Source organism: Lethenteron reissneri, chromosome 30 (genome assembly GCF_015708825.2).
Source record: "Lethenteron reissneri isolate LAM-NWPU_2019-01 chromosome 30, ASM1570882v1, whole genome shotgun sequence".
Lineage (NCBI taxonomy): Eukaryota > Metazoa > Chordata > Hyperoartia > Petromyzontiformes > Petromyzontidae > Lethenteron > Lethenteron reissneri.
In genome coordinates, this window is record NC_083808.1 from 10,611,591 (window position 1) to 10,632,394 (window position 20,804).

At 43.4% G+C, this 20,804-nt stretch overlaps 1 protein-coding gene across 1 annotated transcript in view; it reads left to right on the forward strand.

Annotated features, from left to right (window-relative positions):
* LOC133349523 (neuronal cell adhesion molecule-like) overlaps positions 1-20,804 on the forward strand; it is a 146,443-nt gene that overhangs the window by 31,552 nt on the left and 94,087 nt on the right. The window contains 6 exon segments of the mRNA XM_061563057.1: positions 28-286; positions 1,469-1,486; positions 5,715-5,820; positions 11,382-11,578; positions 16,962-17,084; positions 18,900-19,070. Of these exon segments, the coding sequence (XP_061419041.1) occupies positions 196-286; positions 1,469-1,486; positions 5,715-5,820; positions 11,382-11,578; positions 16,962-17,084; positions 18,900-19,070 (706 nt within the window). The 5' untranslated portion in view covers positions 28-195.

A 20,804-nucleotide genomic window follows, 5' to 3' on the forward strand; every position in this document is an offset into this window, starting at 1 on the left:
ATCTCTTGTTTTATTCCTGCCCTGCAGTTCACCCGACTCACACGCGCACCGCGTGTGAGTCTGCTGCCTGTCGTGGAGAAATCTACACAGCAGCAGCAGCAAGAGAAGCGGCGCCGCAACTGATTTGTGGGAGTGCAGTGCTCGTCGCTTTATGTTTTACATTTATTTATTCAAGAACAAGTGGTAGCTGAGAAGATGGCTTCCCATCGGAGGACGACTCTGTTTGAAGTAATGGTAGCACAGCTGCTTATGTGGCAGCTGTCAGCTCTCAATATTCCCCTTGACTGTAAGTACCCTCCCATAACATCGGTTTGATTAGTGGTCTGTGAAAGTGGCTGCCAAGGAGATTTCTGCCTTTGATTTTCTGTTTCACTTTCACGCTGGTGGTCCACCTTCACTTCTGTCTCCAGTCTTATGCTCACTTACCTGGCAGGGCAATATGTTTAATGATCTATTGAACACCATGTAGTATTTACAAATATGAATTACAATAACACAACTAAACTTAACTGTGTTTGTCCAGGAAAGCCTAAATTTGTGATGTTTAGGAGAATATCACTGAGTCAACAAGACTTTTTTTTCAGGACGATCCTGGCCAAATTTCTTCATGAGTGTTGGGCATTTGGGAGGAAACTGATAATTCAGAGAAAACCCATTGCATATGAGGGATAATAACTCAAATATCTGAACATATGGATCCAGTTCACTTGCTGAACTGTGATTTCCTTACCAACTCCACAGGCCAGTAGGTCTGTCTGGGAGTTCCAAATTATCTGTGGGATGCCAACCCTCGTCTCCAAAGTACTGAATAATAAGCGTGTGCTCCTGGCTATTTCTTTTTTTTATGTTCCCATTATAACACATGAAGAACACTGACAGAGTAATCTCAGTCTTGCAGTTGTATCAAATTGAATGCAAGGAATTATTTGAACCATTGGCTACCTGGATAAAAGTCAACTTTTATTGAAAACATCAGAAGACCCTTTAAAATAATTAAAATCTCATCAGGTGCCATGGTGTAAAGTGCAGTCTCAAACTTTTGTTATCCATTTCATCTCTCTGGCTTCTTCATGTGTGTGCTATAAAAAAGGGACATTGACTGAAACGTCGACTATTATGTTTCCTTTTAAGGCCACAGTGTTATTAACGAATGTGTTAAGTATTTTTTGTCTTATCTGTGCTTGTGCACCAACTGCCTACGCAGCATCAACAAATCATTTGGATAAAAAAAATAGACACTTATGTTCTTAAAATGTCGGGTAATTTAGCGGAATTATTACAGTGTTAATATGACCCTTTTCTCTTCTCTCTGCTTGGACGTTAATGTATGAAGCCTACATTTAATTAAATGCATTATTCACAAGTGTGTTTTATTCATGTGACATGCACAATGTTCTCTCTATCCCTTTCTCTCTCGCACTAATCATATTTCTCTCCTCTTTTTACGAAACATTCCTTCCGGGATAAGACAAATTGCTTGAAGAGTGTAAGTTTGTTGTTTGGTGTTGTGCTGTGTGAACCATCCATGCCTCCTTGAACAACTTTAGAATCAGTTTGGCACGATAAAAATGTAATATATACACTTTTAACATAATCCAAATGCATTTGCACTGTTTTTAATTTGTTGTAAATATTGTTACATATGATTTAAACGTGCTTTTGCTTCCAAAACAATTGAGTTGTTCATGGATTTATCCACTCATAAAGCTTTGATCAATATCCACGCAATGGTTCTGCATGTCGTTTAGTAACTGTTAATATTTGTAGTTTTTCAAACGTCAGTTTAAAAAAGAGGGTAGTCCATTAAACTAACGGAATCATATAATTAAATGTACGTCCTCAATATATTATCAATTCTGAATGTTATTCAATACTTTAACTTTGGGCATTGCCGCCTGAGACTCCGTGAAGGTTATACACATGTGTTAATTAACAGATACTATAGTGATGTCTATCATCCAGGAACGGTCTCAATTATTAATCAGGCTCTTTTCAAGAGGGTTCTGCTTTGAGTTATTTAGACAATGTCATTTCCTGATTGTTCCAGGAATTTACGTACAACTGTACACAGCAATAACGTTCAAGCATTCAAACTCCTCACCTCTCAGCCATTGAGCATATAAATTAATTATTGCTTTTTAAGAGTGCTTTTATGAAGTGTTCTTTGACCCAATTAATATTGTCTCAGATGCAAAGATGAGTGTTTTCCACCAAAATCTTCACGTGAACAATTGACATTCAACCCATTTCCATAAGAAAGCTGCATGCCACAGTAAGTCCTGAATCGATAGCCCGCTCGAATATTGTTCATAAACAGCTTGTAGTCTGCCACGTCACAAATCAGCGAGCACTCTACGACGATTGTGATGGTGGCGGCGGCGGCGGTGGTAAAGACAACGATGAGGATCGTATGAAGACTTAAAATTCCGGGGCCTTGTCTTAAACCGATAAGCACCAGCGATTTTTGCTGTTTTTTTATTTCTCACCTCTGAGAGACCCTCCTGCTCCCGTTCATGATCTTTGTCTCGAGCCGTTGAGCTGCTTAATGGAGTTGAAATCCGTGCCTAATTCGAGGCGGGCATTTGACAGGACGCTCGGCCGAGATGATGGAGAGGCGTGCAGGGGGGGGGGGGGCATTGTCTCAGTTCATGCCGTGCAGTCTTTACCCCGATTCATAATCCACCCAGGCATTAGTTTGTTTTTTTCTCGTAATAAAATACCTTAATATAAAATGTGCACATGACGCAATCCATTTGCCGGCTTAAATAGATTACGCGTTGTGCAGGAAGAAATCTGCACCGTGATTGAGTTTTTGCCCCTTGGCTTTATTTCGTTCATTTATTCCGTGTATATTTTTGACGGTTAAAAAATGAAAATTTACCGCACGCTCGGCGAGCCCAATTTCTATGGTAGGCGAATTTGTCGTGATAATCAATCACATGCAATGCCAGGCAAACATCCTTTTTTTCGCACGCACTCTCTTGCACAGCATTGCTCGCACTAAATTTTGTTGACACGTATACATTTAAAACACCTTTGAAACAAACACACGGCCAATGAAGTGATTCTTTGAAATTGAACCCGAGGAAATATGTCAAGCAAAATAATTATTTTCAATAAGAAAGTTATATTTTTGTTTCAGTTTCCGAACACTGTTTCAGTCAACTAATAACTAAGCTTATTTAAATACGTTCATGATTACACGAAAACAATGATCAACGTACAGAAATATATAGATAAATGTTATGTAACGATGAAATAACCCAATATGTTACGCATCTCTTTTGCAAGCCATAACTAATATATTTTACATCAACACAAATCTGCATCAACTTAATAATAATAATAACATGCTAAGCAGTAGGTAAATTAATATAAATATATTGCTAAATTATACTGCGTGAAAACACGTGCAAATCCTTACCAATGCCGCAGCATCGTAGCTTCCGGAAATCATCAGAAATAATAAGATTGCACTTTATTCCTGTAACAGTCTTTCATTTCCAAACATACTTTATTATAACAGAAGCTACGCTACAACGTATATGATTAACGCCATATCGCTGTTGAGCACTTGTTCACAATAATGCATCATGTCCCCCCGTCATAGTCACGGGATCCCACTTGTGCCGTTGCATTGCTGTGTCGTGTTTTGTGAGCATGAACCGTTAGTCACGTTCATATATACAGCACGCGGAACATCTGTATATATCATAAGTATGAGTCTATCTTCAGTGGGGTTGATAACATGAGTAGCAAGGAAAGGTTTTTACAATTAAAACCACTTTTATGCAAACTAATCTCAAAGCTTTGTAAGAAAGAAGGGTCATTGACTCGACAGGCCACATCACAGGTCGTTGGTTATGAGTGTAGCAAACAAGGGAGGGAATGGAGTAGCGGGAAATGCACGGGGCGAGGGAATTCGACAACCCCCAGAAGGAGCCCACAGGGGTTCAATATGCACCAAAGACAAACATCGTTGCCAAGAACAAAATAATTACTATGCAGACACATTGTAAACTATCTTGATGTCAGTACATGCGAACATTAGGTTGATGCTATTTTCAGAATCTTATAAAGCCTCACCTTTAAAGAATAGCACATTTAAACGATAATATAATATGTCAATGGGGATTGAAGTCAATATCAGTGTCCCCCTAGTAGTTTAAAACAAAGGGGTAGTGGCTCATCTCCATCAGGAGTCCTGGATCAGTGGTGGAAATTCCATATTTTCCTATGGCCAATATAAGTATGTCCATACAACAAGCACAGTTGACTTCCAAAAAAGTTTAACTCAATTTATCAACCCCACACGAATTATGGACTGACAATATGTAACAATATGTGTGAAACTCAATGTGTGTGAAACTCAATGTGTGTGTTGCATATACAGTACAGGACTCCATACTCAAACGGTCGTACTTAGTAAGATTTGTTTTTCTTTGATGATAAAACGTGACATTATTTTCCTGCTTGCATGCTTAAAATGAACATATTTTGCAGGTAAATATCTTCAAAAAAATAAATCCTGTTGTTATTATTATTACTGAATGTAGCTGAATGTGAGTGCAGATTGGAAATAGAGGCATGCTTTCCTGCACACATAATACGTTCGTGCATGTACGCATTATTTGTATATTAGACATTAGTAGAAAAAAAACTACCTTTGAGGAAATTTTACATTTCAAAAAGGGGATCTTGGTGAGTGTTAGACTCAGCAAATTGTAAGCCATTGAAAATAGAATTTACAGTCAGATTGTCAACTTACCGTATTAAAAAAATAAAGAATTATAAGTGAGAACTAGACAGATGTTAACATTACTCACTCACGACTCAAAAATAATTACATTTATAATCCAGTCAAGACGAAAGCTGTTCATTAAATATAGATACAAATAAAGGGGAGTGATTTTATGGCCTTCAAATGTAAATCATTGCAACGTTGAGCATAAAAAATGCTTCTAAGATTTGTTGATGCTTGATCAGAAAATCCCAACAAATATACTGATATACAGCACTTGTGCATGCGTTGTATGAGGACACACACAAGATGCATGAAATTTGATTGATGACACCCATCACTCATCCAATTTGTTAAAAGTCCCCATCTCATTGTTGACATCACCTCCGTGCCATGCGCCATGGGCTGGCTTGGGCTGTGTGGGGCCGTAGGGAAGCCTGCAGGCTCATTACTCCGCACCCATTAACGGTGTCCAATTCCCAATGGTGAAAACCGGCCCTGAGGCTCCCCTGGCATCAATCTCGCGCCTCTGCCAAGGTGACAACACGCGCTCACCCGCGTCTCTCCGCACGCCACCGTCCGCACGCCTCCCTTAGCTCCCTGCAGCTACTGCGCCGAGTCACGGCAGAGGAGTGTGTTAAGTGGCTTTGTCTAATCATCACCCAACGTGGGGCCGATAGAACGAGATGTGTGACGCTGTGGTCAGGGGCGTGCATCAGGAGTGGATAGGGCCAGTGCAATAAGAACTTCATAGGAAGTCAACAGTGGCTGTCCCACCATGGACAGACATACAAACGTGGAATTTCCACTGCTAACCGAGGGCTTGTTTGAGCAGGGGGACAGAGTCCGTGTACAGGTTGCCTACAACGCGCGTAGTATTTGTATTCGTGTACACGTGTGTGCGCTCATTGTTTAAGCGGCGCTGCTGCTGCTGCTGCTCAAATAACAGCGTTACCTTTGTTGCCACCTGCAGTCAAACAACCTCCAACCATCACGGCTCAGTCACCAAAGAACTACATTGTGGACCCCCGAGACAACATTGAGATTCAGTGTGAAGCTAAGGGCAATCCACCACCAAGGTAACACGCACGCGCACAATGACAATGAATCCCCCGTATAGCTTCAAAAAGACTGTTGGGGCAAGTGATTTTATCGAGCGCCTATGAAGGCCGGCACGGCACACTCGGAGGTGGGTGGCCGGCACCACGCCTGGCCGCCTTTGTCTTCCTCGTGGCGATGTTTACACACCGCACCCGGTACTCATTTGCCGCTGAGTCGACTTAGGGGTGGCCCAGGACCAGTTCAGATGATTTTCACTGGTGATGATCTTCACTGGTGTTGGCAGTGAGCAGGAAACGAACTCGGGTTGCTGGGTTCATTCCCACACACGCACGCACACACACACATAAGCACACAAAGACATACTGACACAAACCCAGAGCCAAGGTGCAATGTCGAGAGTGTCAGAGCAAGTGCTGTTAGCATAACTCTCTTAGGGTTATCGTGGTGGCTGAGCATAATACAGGAGGTTGTGAGAAGAAGACCAAGAAGCATTGCATTAGCAGGGTGGGTTTTTTGATGGATTTCATAAAACGCTTTTTAAATGTCGAGATGTCAACCGTAGCATTTGAAAGATTGTTGTTTGAGGCAGGAGTAATGTCTGTTAATGCACGGGTCAGAAAGGTGGCCTCTTACAAAGCAACTACTAAATAAGCTTTTGGCTATGAATGGTGGTACATGTGCAAACTGTGAGAAAGTTAATGGAGGAAGGATAGGGCAAGCAATTTGGAAGGTTGGAATAGAAAACGGCAATGTGTACTGAGGAACGGGAGGTTGCAATGGGTGGGGCATTGTGTGCAGTTAGGGCAGGATACTGAAGCAGGCTTTGGATGCTCAGGGGTCGGCAAGCAACCTTTGTGGTAGAGTATCAACTTTACAACAAATATGGGATCTTGCTGATGAAAGGACGTGATGGCGAGATGTGGGGGAATCAACAGCATTGACTATGATGACCTCTTGACCCTTGGTGGCATGTAAAGAGGAGATGTGGCCAGCACCATTGTTTGCTTGACAGTCTTTGTCTTCCCATTTCTCAGGTTCATGACCACTCTGCACGAGTTACTCAGTTCAGGCTGAGTTGACCTGGAGAATACTCGATTTTTGGATTTGGTTGCCGATTGACTTTTATGAATTACATTAAAAAATAAACCTGTCTCCTGGCTAAAATGAGTAAATGGATAGAATATCCAGTGGCGGAGATTCCACATTTACAATTCAGACATTCGTGGCTTGATAGGAAACCGTTGATTAGCTACCAAAAATTGGCAAATATTGTATCAACCCCAAAAGGATGATGGGCTAAGTAGACCACCAACTGAGATTTAAATTCAACCGTCTCAACTGTTTCTATTCTATTCTTGCGTATGATGCCGTTGATGGTTCCACCACCGGTATCTTAGAGGAATGTCAAAGCCAAGCGGTGTCATTTTTGGGTCTCAGATGAGGTGTTCATTCTGGTCGTCCACGTTCTGGATATGGGTGAGATTAGGATAAGACAAGTCCGACCTAGAGCTACTGTGCTTGCAAGTTAATAGTTTATAATCATATGATAACGACTTTTTTTATCTTGGAAAGTGCCTCTGAGTCATCGAGTAAGAATGTTTAAGCTTCTAAGGACAACCTGTGCCTTGACGGGATTTCACTTGCATTGCCTTGTTCTCATAAATCTAATAACTTTCCAAAATCGGAAGCATTTAAAACACCTCAATGGCACATAAACCACGATTCATTTCCGTTTGCACAATGTTTCACGTTAAAAATGAAACATTTAGGGATTTGTACGTATAACGTGAACGACGCAAAAATGTTGTCTTAATAAAATAAAATTAAGCAAGCTTAAAAATGAAAGGCCTCTCAAACAATCTTCGTTCGCAGAACGTCAAGGAAAATGGTGGTAGTGTCACATATCCTAAAAAAATAAAATCGCGTAAAATAATGGCAGCACAGTGTTGCGACTATCAAAGCAGGGACATGTAAGGGAGCACAGTCGATGACAGTCTCTCTTGAAATGCAGTGGATGGAGAAAATCACTCAACCGTGTTCTTGCGAGGTTCCATTTCGATCTGGCAACAGTCTTGCAACAAAACATAGGATCCATCGAGAGTGTTTGGATTTACATTAAAAAATAAATAAAAATCCTCAAGGAAACATTTTTTCAACCCAGTTCAGTTCATTGCTCTTTATTTTATTGCATGAAAGTCCACTGGCACAGAAAGTCTCGTTTAGAGCTGGGATATCCAAATATTAAAGTAATCAATTATTAATATCAGTTTGATTACTCAACCAATCAGATAGCACGAAAATATTTGAAAAACAGTCACCTCGGTTGTCAAATGTGCTGCTGGACGGGAGGTCACGAGCTAACCTTGGTGATGTAATCCGCATTATCAGCCGCGTCACGCTGGGCGTGGCTCGTCCGGGGGTTCCCACCTTCATGCGGCACGGCGTGGAGGAGGCTGCCGTCTTTAAATGGGCCCGAGTAATCAAACACATTTTTCGATTTAAAGTATTCGTGACTGCAGGGATTCGTCTTCGGGGTTCTTTCGATAAATGATATATTATTTTATTAAGTTTAATTTTTATTATTTTATTATTTCCATTCTACGTGACTTTACCGAAAGAACCAAGAAGATAATCAAACACACGCAAAAAAAGCATTAATTTTAAAAATAAATTTATCGACTTAACCGATAAATCGTCCCAGCTTTAGTCTCCTTTGCAACAGTGACCTTGATTTATGCAACTGACGGACAGAATACAAAAACACGCGTCCAAAAATTCCACTCCACAGCCACGTACGAGGGAGGAAGCATCCACCAGTATCTCTTCACATCGCAGCCACCCACATAAATCAAGGTGTTGTTGCTTAAGAGGGACCCGTGGTAAAACAATACCACCGATATGCGATGTCACATATCCACGCGGAAATCTTATGCTGCCCACAGCTCTTTTAAAGTGACACACGCCTGCTCATCAATTGCGGTCGCGTTTGGTGATGGGTGTGTGTGTCGGGGGGGGGGTGGCGTTTGTCCCACTGGGAACGTGGCGTCTAAAAAGCTTTTGGTGCCGAGCGAGCGGAGAGCCCAATGTAATCACACTCGCGTAATGCGCCGCTGTAAAAGCATTGTCCCATCAGCCCGCTTACATCAGCACTGTCATTAATGCCTGCCACCGTGTCGATGCGATTGCCAACCGCACTCCTCTCCTGCCAGAGTAAAGGCCACTGTGCGTATTAAGTTTTTTTTTTGCACGTCTATTGGATTATATGAAACGCAATAGCCTTGACACGTTATTTAATTACCGTATCACGCTTAATCTATACTGCCCATCTGCTACTGGCCAGATTTTATTTCGTCTGAGAGGTGTAATAAGGCTGAGAGTCTCGGCAGATTTTAAGCTGCTGTGTTTTTTGGTGGTGTCATTGTGAGCCCAGTAATTTTTTCTCCCACGAGTGGGCTTTTCCGACTTTTTGAGATATGTTATTGTGAAATCTTCCATAAACCCAGCAGCATCGTTATTATTTTCCTCATCAACATCATTTTGAGCAGCTGCAGTAGCAGCAATCATCATTATAAAGACCGTCAAGCATTGCTTTGCAACACTTTTACCCATACATTTTTCACTGTCTGTCGAGCCCGCAGAAAGAAACCAGAAAGTGGCAATGTATGTAATGGTGTTCTTCTAATTGTAGCTGCCAACACTAGCACACACTCGAATAATGCTTTTGAATAATGCCACCGTTTAGCCAAAGTTACCCCTTTATATTTAAAATGCCAATTAATGCATGGCAATGAGTTCTCACCTGCTAAAATAATCTCACCCACTCACCGATGTATTATTAGCACCGCAAATGGATAGAATTGTTTCGATAAAATATCACGCAATTTCAGAAAAGCCCATCTGCTTTACGTCACTCGCAATCATTCTGAGGGTGACGTTAGTTGCCCTGGATTTGTTGGCCGCACTTAGCAGAAGACAACCAAGAGAAAGGCTCACGATGTGGTGAAGATCATTACCAGCAGTGGACGGAGCTCTATTAGAGGATGAAAATCAGCAGCTCACTCTATACGGCTTGTCACGGTATCACAATGCCACCAATAACTGCTCTGCTCAGCTTTTTGCCTTCCGCATTTCAGACACCAGACTAAATTTAACAGTAAACAACTGTTGTGCATTGTTTAAAAAAATATGTTTAACATTTTGTTTATCAAACAAAAATATTTTGAGTGTGCCTGGGAAAAATAAGTTGTATTTTTAATGCGTAATAATTATTTTTATTGCTGAGGGAAATAAAATTGCCATTATTAGAATGTGAAATCATCTTCTTTGGTTAAACACTATCCACATGGAAGGCGCTACGATTAAAACGTTTGACTTTAAATTGTATTGTTGTGAGTTCAAATCCCAGCCAGGGGTTAACTCAGCCCATTTTTATTGCTGCTTTGTGTCCAGTATAAATTGGTACATAAATTGCCCCCCACAATGATAATGTGGAGTTTATATCACTATCTCAGGGAAGGCCAAAAATAACCACACAAAAATACATTACATCTATGTTCTCATTGAATTTGATTCATTTAAGTTCTTATGTATAAACAATGTTTGTACATTTGCATGCGGTGAACATTTTTGCAGAGCATCTATACGGCATGCCCCAAATTTGGATGAAGCGGTCTGCAAAGGCAAATTAGAAATAGGGATTCGCGTCATCGAATTAAACTTCCATTCAGAATTCTTGCAGGCCAGTGTATATGTCTTGTGTGTGTGTTAGGGAATGGCCCATGGAAGATAATTTAATAGAACTACTTCTAAGATCTCTTCAAGTGATCTGCTTATCCATGGGGGTGCACTGTGCCACATGCCTTGCTGCAGAGAAATAGTCATTTGTGGAAATTAAACCGATATTATTATTATTTTACTTCTTACAGCTGCTATGTAGGCAAAGTAATGCAGAAAAATAATGTGTGTGTGCTTATGTATTCGTGATCATGCTGAGACCATTAGCTCACTACAATGAAACCCCCAGCTTATCGCAAGCAGCTGGATGCCTGCATTTGAAGCACTGGATCTCAGCGGTGCCAGTTCAGCACCCTGACCGAATCTACCCGGCTACTTCAGATTGTATTGTTTATTCCCGGACACTGGAATAATCCAAACAAACGCCTGAGTGTGTGTGTGTGCATTGTTGCCGGGTGGCTAAAGCACAGCAAGTTGGCACAGTAGGGGTCACAGGTGGAGCATCAGCCAGTCATCTCGGTCATCTCAGTCAGTCGACCCGTGGCACCTGGGTCTGCCCCGTGACCTGTGTTCGACACTTCACGTGGCCTCAAGGTGCACATGGCCTGGCACAAAGTGTCGTGGTGACGTCACCGCCACTTAGTGGCGAATGGCGGTTGTTGTTGTTGTTGACTCTGCTGAGACCATCAACTCAGTACACTCCAGCACCTAGTTTCATCACTGACAGGTTAGAAAGCCAGAACCATACTCGGGGCTTCAGCACTGCTGAGCTCAGTGCTCTGCTCAGTGCTCTGCTCCCCGAGACCTTTCTTCACGATGTGCATTCGACGATGTCTCCCCGCAGCTTCCACTGGACGAAGGACGGCGTCGATTTCCACCCGGAGGCCGACGAACGCGTGCAGATGCGCGCCGACTCGGGGACGCTCGTCGTGGACGTGGTTGGGGGCGGCCGGGCCGAGCGCTACGAGGGGGAGTACCAGTGCCGAGCGAGCAACAGCGGCGGCACGGCGCTGTCCGACCGCATCACCGTGCAGCTCTCGAGTACGGGGGCAGCGCACGCGCACACGCGCACGCACACACACGCACGCACACACGCGCACGTGCACACACACGCGCACACACGCACGTGCACACACACGCGCGCACGCACACGCGCGCACACACGCACGTGCACACACGCACGCGCACACACAAAGATCCCCCGTATAGCCTTAACAGACTGTAGGGGCAAGTGCTGTTAGCGAGCACCTATATACACGAGGGGGTGGGTGGCCAGCACCACGCCCGACCGCCTTTGTCTCCCCAGTGGCGATGTTTACACACCGCACCAGGTACTCATTTAAGGCTGAGTCGACCTAGGGGAGGCCCAGGACCGGTTCAGATAATCGTCACTGGTGTTGGCCGTGAGCGGGAATCGAACCCGGGTCGCCAGGTTTATAGCGCAGCGCGCTAACCGCTGCACTACCAACTCCCCACTACGCACGCGCGCACACACACGCACGTGCACACACGCGCACGTGTACACACGTGGACACACACGCACGCACAGCAGCAGTAGCTACAGCCTCCGCGACATTTCGCTTACTCACACCAGCGGCACTGCTGCTACAAAGTGACTAATACTCGTAGCCTATAAGAGTGGTAATTCATGAGGATTGAGTCGTGCAAGCGGAATTATGCTGAAGAGACGCTGTTTGTTCGAAACGGCTTCACGGTTTTGCTTGTCTTGAAACAACGCCGCTGAAATTATGCACTCTCAGAAGAGTGTGCGGCTGATGAGTTGTGTAAACAAAGATACATAAAAAATATATATACCATATAAATATACATTATACACATGTAATATATATTGTATGAAAATATATATATATTTTACAATGAGAGATGGATATGTGAAGAAGACCTGTTGTCTGATTATTATTATTTTTTACAATAATAGCTCTCGTGCTATTAAACTACTCACAATAGCAGTCGCGGCTACTTCTATGTACGCAAACACGTTCGTCAGCGCTGCCTTAAAACGACCAAGTCGACACCTGGTCACATTTTATGGAACGGAGCACAGAAAGGCCCCGCTCTGGCTAATATACAAACAAGACCGTAAACGCATCTGTTGGTTAACGATCGTAACATTCTTGATTGGATCCTTATTTCTCGAGCCAAAAGACAAGTGGTAATTTATCACGAAGCAGCGTTATGGTCCCTTAACTGAAAATGTCAACTTAATTGTACACCCATGAGAATCACTTTATCAGCTAAACATGGCCAGACTAAACATGAATAAGTGGTTGCCTAAATAGTTTTTTATGCTGGAAAGCATTTAAAAAAATGACCAAACCATGATATATGTAATGATAAAAACACATTAACCAAAGTATGGCATTTTGCATGACAATTTATAGTTAAATGCATTTATATTTGCCATGGAAACCTTACACGTGCACATTTTTTATTCATGGATTAACCAAGTGCATACATATCTCATCTATATTGTTATGAACTCACCAGCAATATATGTTGAAATAGAGTAAAATACAGATTCCCAGTAAGTGATAAAAACATAACACTGGCAAAAAAAAAAACGCACCGGGGCATATTGTTTCTAACCATGCGGGCACTTATCCATAACATAAATCCTTGCGAGATTGCAATAGCAGAAGTTTGTGTTTCATGGTGGTAGATGACACACTGGTGTCCATAAAGAGGCACTTACTGAGTACGGTAATCGGAGATACCAATGTGGCTCAATTGGTTAGCACATGACTGACCCAGAACATTTATGTTTGCGATAGTAATTATCATAATTATTTGCAGCCCTTTGTCCACTGCTGGATGAAGGCCTCCCCACATCTCTTGGTTCTGGGAGTTGTTTGACCATGCATTGCCATGCTGGTCAGTGTCGTTGTTGGAGGTTTGGCGTTCAGAGGGCTTCTCAGCAACGGTTCAGATATCATCCACCGCTGTTGGCGGTCGATATTATCCAAGGCTGGAATTCAAACTCAGGTTTAGTGGGCCAGACCATTACAATTAGAATGTATATCGCGTCTACATGTTACCAAGATACTACATAGGGACAGTTGGCATATTTATATTGCAGAGGGAAAAGGGGAAGTCAGTCGGTGATAGGCAGAGGTAAAGAGTAAGATATTGAGTATCGGCTTGAACAGGCACAGAGTCAACAAGCACGGAAAGCTGGGGAAAGGGACTTCTAGACGATGGGGACAGGCAGTGTGCAAACACTAATTTAATTAACTTTCCCAGGAATGAATGAGTGAGTCGGGAGGGTTCCGTATTGGGATGTTTGGCCAAATATATGTTAAGGATCGTTTTTCTTTGTGTGCAATGAAATGAGTACCCAGAGAAAACCCACGCATACACAATTATAATATTCTAAAGTGGGTTTAAAAAAAAAACTCACTTGTCGGACTGTCATCTCTTTGCCACCTGACAGTCAAGCACCTTGGAGAGTTTCACGCATTTATATGATCCACCAGCACCAACATCCACAGCACTGCATCACAGGCACGCACTAGCACACCCAGCTCTACACACACTCCCTGCTCTCCATATCAAAATAAATAATACTCTTCATTCTGCTTATCAAAAAGTACAGCATTTATTTACTTCTCAATTACGTATGTATGATCTCTTTGTCTTCCCGGTGTCAACGTTGTCCAAGAATGGTCCAATGTCATTCTTCATATTTCCACGTAAAACTATAAACTAAACATAGTTTTTTTTTATCAGGTAAGGCCACTGAGCTATATAGCTCTTTTTTCAGAACCGACCTGGCCACAAATGATATCTCAATGAAGTGGCTTTTCATCACGTGGAAATGTATAGATGCCAAATACTCCAAACGCATGTTTCTAAATGTGGAGGGGAAAACCCGGACGAACTAGAGAAAAATCTACACGACCACGAGGAAAACACGCAAAGTCCTTATATACAGGCGTCATGGTCGGGATCGAACCTGCGACCTCCTGTATACCAAGCGAGGTAGTTAACATCTTGCCACCGTGGCGCCCTAACTGGTTGGCGCCATGGTTTGAACGCATGGCTCACAAATGTAAGGTTGCGAGTTCAAAGGTTGCGAGTTCAACCCAGTCGGGAGATGACTCAGCCTTGTATATGACTAATGTAAGTACCACTTAGTGGAAAGTTAGCAGTGAGTATTCTCTGAATATATTGCTCCACCATGATATCGTGAAATTGCCACAATTGGCTCAGGGCCACCAATGGAAAGGAGCACTGTCCAAATGCTGGTTTGAGCAGGGAGATCAAATAACTTGGCTGGATATGATTTCAAAAGTATTGGAATGTTCACAAGAGCCAGTCAGCTGTAATGGGATTGAACCGAGTTGCTTTGGTCTTGCTCGACAAAAGGCTTACAACTTGGCAATCATTGTCTAGAGATGCCATGTTATCTGGTGGCATCATCTCTGCGTTGTGGATAAATCTTAAGACCCATACGTTGGTGCTCAAATAGGTGGATTCTAATTACAGACTAAACTGTGTCCCTGCTCAAACACACATTTATACAGAGAGGGCCTCTGCATTTTCATTGTTTAACCAATGCTGACTTGCAACAAAGTGGTGTACATTTTATTGTCCCTGTTGAAATGATTGGCCGAGTTGACCTCTGATTGGCATTGGTGCTCGCAGCCTTCCGATTGTGAGTTCAGCTCTCTCCAAACACTACCACCTGCCTGGATTAGTCATTGTTGTAATTCATTCAAACGAGCATTATTTTTTTTCATTTTATTTTTCACCACGGAACTAAGGCCTGCATTGTTTATGTGCGCATATGATTTCGTCTTGATTTTCACTTCATGCGTCTCTGCTTATGTTTTTCCTTTCTCTTTGTTCTTTTTGTCTTTATATTTTGCATTCTTCTCACGTAAGGCATCAACTTGCTTCTGCAACGTTTAAGAGAAGGTACCTGTAAAACCAAGCTGCTGTGGAAATCACTGCCCTCTGGTGTTCCAATTCCGACTTGACTTGTTTTTTTCACTGGCGTCGCTCCTTATTCCACCCCTTTGCTTTTGCCACACGGTGTGCGTTAATGCATTGTGCCAATTACGGCAGCCCCCCCCCACCCCCCGCTTTGTCGTGTAGCGCCAGCTGTCAACGTGGCCTCGCCTTTACGAAGGGGGCGCTGACCCCTACGGCGTGATAGCATCACCACCGGAGTGGCCAACGAGCCAACACCTGCCCTGTGATTTTTCTCAGCGGTCCCATTGTTCGAACGGGTGCAACGAGAGACGCGCGTTGTGCAATGCCTTTCGCGCCGGTAGGATAGGCTTCATGGGAAGGGTGCAAATGTTCACAGCTGAACCAAGGGAAGCTGTTGGCGATTGCAATCCAGCTTACGGCAGTGCTTGGCCAAATCACAGCCCTTTTGGGTCCCCAAACGTATTTTGCCCAAATGTTCAAACGTTTCCTTTTGAAACTTTCCTCTCTCAGCTCGCAGCAATTGAAGATGAATTTTAGTCAGGTTGTGCCGCCGACTGAATTAAAAATACGGATTAATGCCAAGCTATGCGATCTCTTTGAATCACGTTATGGTGTCATGAAGATATAAAAATAGCAAACATTCATTGGGTTTGTATAAAAAGGAGAGGGCTTTTAATTTCGAAAAACTACTAGAAGGACTGCTAAGGCGGTTGTCTTGTTCACTTGCAGAACAAATGAAGGGCACAATAAACCCTTCATGAAAGGTGCTAACTTTGTAGTCAAATTAATGATCGTTGTCTCTTTGTGAATGTAGTTTTTTTGTTTGAAGCCTATTAAACGTGGTTTAAAATCACAGTCAAAGCAACTCACTGCTCAACAAATCAAGGGGCAGTGGTTATTTACGTTTGTGCCCCTGAGCCAGGTGTGGAAATTCCACACTCCTATGGTGGGGCCCAGTATTTCCATATTAAAAGCACTGGTCACGTCCCAAATAGTGCTACTCAATTAGCTAATTCAATCGTGATGCTGATGACGGGCTATGTTGACCTCCAAACTGGGATTTTAACTTTCAATGACGAGCAAGTGTTTTACTGCAGTTCCTTAATCATAAGAGAAGCACTTAAATCGTAATTATGAAGTTACATGAGTTCAACTGTCAGTTGGAGGTGGTCAACCCAGGTCATCGTCCCTCCGCGGTTGGTAAACGAGTACTAAATTGTGGATGGTCAACAGTGATAATGCCACAAGTAGACTGTCCACCACCATGGGAATGTGGAATGTGCCACGCTGGCTAAATTTCCTGACAGAAGACACCTGAACAATGCTCATATGAGCACGGGCATACTCTCACTGAATGCATACATGCGATCAAAAAATTACCCAGCCCTTATTAAAACAAAAAAGACCGCAGCAACCGTATCTTCACGGAATGCCAGTCGCTCATTCATGTGCTCTTGTGTTAACCCAGGGTCTCCGCTGTGGCCAAAGGAGGTGATCGACCCGGTGCAGGTCAAGGAGGGCTCGTCAGCTGTGCTGCCCTGCAACCCCCCACCTGGAATCCCACCGCCCGTCATCTTCTGGATGGACCACGGTGAGCCCGACGCTGACGCTCTCGACGTGGCCCTCAGAGACCCCTCCCCCTTTCGATGTAGCCCGAATTTAATTAAAAGTGGCAACGTTAATGTGTGGCTTGCATTGACTGTATATAAAATGTGTTTTTTGTCAAAGAAAAGTAGTTCTACCTGATTTAAAGCTTTCGTGACTGCAGGGATTCATCTTCTTGGTTCTTTTGGTAAAGTCACGTAGAAGGGAAGTAATAAAATAATAAAAATAAAACATAATAAAATTATTTTAAAGCTTTCGTGACTTCAGGGATTCATCTTCTTGGTTCTTTCGGTAAAGTCACGTCGAAGGGAAGTAATAGAGTAATAAAAATAAAACATAATAAAATTATTTTAAAGCTTTCGTGACTGCAGGGATTCATCTTCTTGGTTCTTTCGGTAAAGTCACGTAGAAGGGAAGTAATAAAATAATAAAAATAAAACATAATAAAATACAATTTTATTTTATTATGTTTTATTTTTATTATTTTATTACTTTTATTATGTTTAATTTTTATTATTTTATTACTTCCCTTCTACGTGACTTTACCGAAAGAACCAAGAAGATAGTTCTACCTGATGACGGTTGCTTGTGTTGCAATCGAAACGTCGTATTCTATTATTTAATTTATTTTCTTTCTACGTGACTTTATCGAAAGAACCAAAGAGTAATTACTGCAGTAACGAAAGCTTCAAATCAAGTTTCAAAGTGAATCGTTTAACAACAGGTTAAACAGGAATTGAACACAGGTGGTGTATATGCCAGTCATGCCAGGCAGTCAGAGCATAACACCTGGGTCATGTCCCGTGACCTCTTGTTAGCGAGCCTTCCACACTTCACATGACCTCCGTGCACCTAGCCTGGTACAAAAACTGTGGTTACGTCACTGTCACTTTGTGGTTAATGGTGGCTGTTGTCGTTGTTTGTGTCTGAATGTCTGAACGTTTGTGTCTGACTGTCTGAGCATACATGGCTGAGGCATGTAGCTCACATGCCCAGCCACCGCATGCCCAAACAGCTTTTGTTTGGCTGGATAGAGGGGGCTAAACGGGCGTGACACAGGCTAAAGAAGATATTGAATGATGCGGTACGAGAGGTTATGGAGCTGAGTAGACTTGCCAATGACTGGTACCAGCGGTTTTCAAGATCGGCCTCTGTGGAGGAGGCTCGTGAAGAGCGCTACTGGGCAGTTGGAGGCAGACCCCCTCCAGGAAAAACGAAGGGCAGAAAAGCGATGCTCACAACAATGAGCAGAGCGCCGGGCAGCTAAAACACAGCAAGCACAGTAGGGGGCACAGGTGGTGCATCAATCAATCATCTCAGTCAGTGAAGCCATGGCACCTGGGTCTGTCCCATGACCTGCCAGTGGGCGTTTGAAATTTCACGTGGCCTTAAAGTGCCATGGTGACGTCACCACCACTTATTGGCGACTGGCAGTTGTTGTTATTGTTGAGCTTATCTTGCACACTCGAAATGAAGGACGTGGGCAGGTGATCCAAATTGAGGGCAAACACATTTATTGTGGTTAATCCATAAGATGCAACAGCATGTGTGTCACACGCAGCAATTCTTAAACTGAGTCGCCATTAACCACGTGACTGGTGTACAAGTGCAGTTAATCAATAACCCTGCCAGCCCCTTACAGGCCCAACTCCGTTATCGCATGCTGGTGTACTACACAGCACATCAGGACTTTCACAGAACCACACTTTACTCCCTTGCTGCACAAGGAAATAATTAAAAGAGTGGTTCATTCCTAATGTGTCACACGTACGTGCATGTTTGTCGGTGTCTCCATCTGCAGTCTTGCAGAGGCTAGCTCAGGACGAGCGCGTGTCCCAGGGCCTCAACGGGGACCTCTACTTCTCCAACGTGCGCACATCAGACACACGCGATGACTACATCTGCTATGCTCGCTTCGTGTACACGCAGACCATCCAGCAGAAGCAGCCCATCAAGCTGACGGTGCAGCCAGGTACGTGCCAGTCACTCGACCCTCGCTCAGCGTGCCGCTCGAGTGAGTGAGTTAGTCAATCGGTGCCTTCGCATGCAGTCGATTGGGAGTCTCCACAAGCCTCCTGCAAAGAAAAACGGAATGTACTCGATGCCCCAGCACTTGTACCATGCGGATTTTTGTATCAAGAGGTCTCAGCCAATGCCATGGATGCCACCACATGCACCATGGAATTTTTTCTTCCTTCTGCCAGGTCATGCGGCCATTACAGAGTTGGCTCCCATTCTTCAAACTCCGCCCTTTATCCCAACAACTACTTCTATGTGTTCCCCTTTGTGACTCAGTCAACACCCAATTCAATTTCTCATCGCCACCTCCATCTGGATTTAGATCATTTCCGTGGTCGCCAACCTCTGGGTACCGCTCCATTGCCCGTTTCGGTAACCTGACCCACTCCATCCTGCACACGTGTCGCACCCATCACAACCTCCTCTTCCCGATTACATCTGCAACACTTTCTATCCACGTTCTAGATAAACGTATATCTTTCTCACCCTAGCCTGCCATAACACGCCTAGCCTCTTCTACACGCACCTGTATCCAAGTTCAGCTCTCTTGAGCAACGCAGTACAACTAAACAAAATGCACTCTTCTCTTAATACTAAAGTTGACCTCACTACACTCACAAAGTGGCTAATGTAGTCCTTAAATAGCCCACCCTTATAATGCAATACATCTATTGACCCCCTTCTCACAACCCCCTGCGTTATGCGCATTACCCCCTAAACGCAGACAGTCTCTACGACCTCGAGGTGCTGACCTCCTCCTGACAGCTGGTACAAGCAGCCTCAATCCTAAACAATGCCATCAACGTAGCATTTGAAAATCTCAACTCCCAAGTCCCAGATTTCCAGCCTCAGTACGACACCTCGCTCTGCCAAAATCGGCATATCCCCCAGCCGTACACATGTGTGTATGGTACGAATCAGGCCAGCAGATAGTGACCGAATTACTTAACGCTTCAAGAAGAATGCTTACATTCATAACCGTAACCTCTTGAAACGGACATGCTTTAAAAGTGGCTGAAAGCGAATATTCAGAACCGTTGCTGTTTATAGACATCGAACACATTATGCAATGGGTACATAACATTCCTCTTACGCTGGTGTTTATTTCGTGCCAGAACAGAACACAGTGGCTGCTGGGTCAATGGCATTAGTACGCCGAGCGTGCTCAGAGCCGAGGTTTCTGGCTCGAGGTCCCCTGTTGAGCTGCTGCTACGTTATTAAGATAAACTCAGACTTACGATTGTTTTTTATTTCCTCTTTAGCCATTGTGTGCATTCCTCACAGTGGCAGGAGCAGCCTAAGTAGTCCCTCTTGGTTAATTACACGTAATAACGGCTGTAATATATTAAACAAATCAATTTCCGTTCTGTATCTCCATATAAACACCAAACACCCTTTAGTCTGTCACGGTAATAAATGGAAATGTCCAATGCGAGGAAGCGAGAACAGAATGATCTGACCTTTTAATATAGATTCATGCAGATGATGCTAAAACACGTTTAACTGAATAGGGTGAGCAACTCTGAGGTTCGAGAATAGAAAACGATAGGAGAGCATTTGGCGATGTAAAGTGTAAAGATGAGATCGCTGTGGTTTGGTCCATGCCTGCTGGATGGAGGAGAGCAGGTTACCAAGGCATGCGTTGGAGTGGGTGTTGAAAGGGCGATAGTCAAAGGAAAACCTGTGA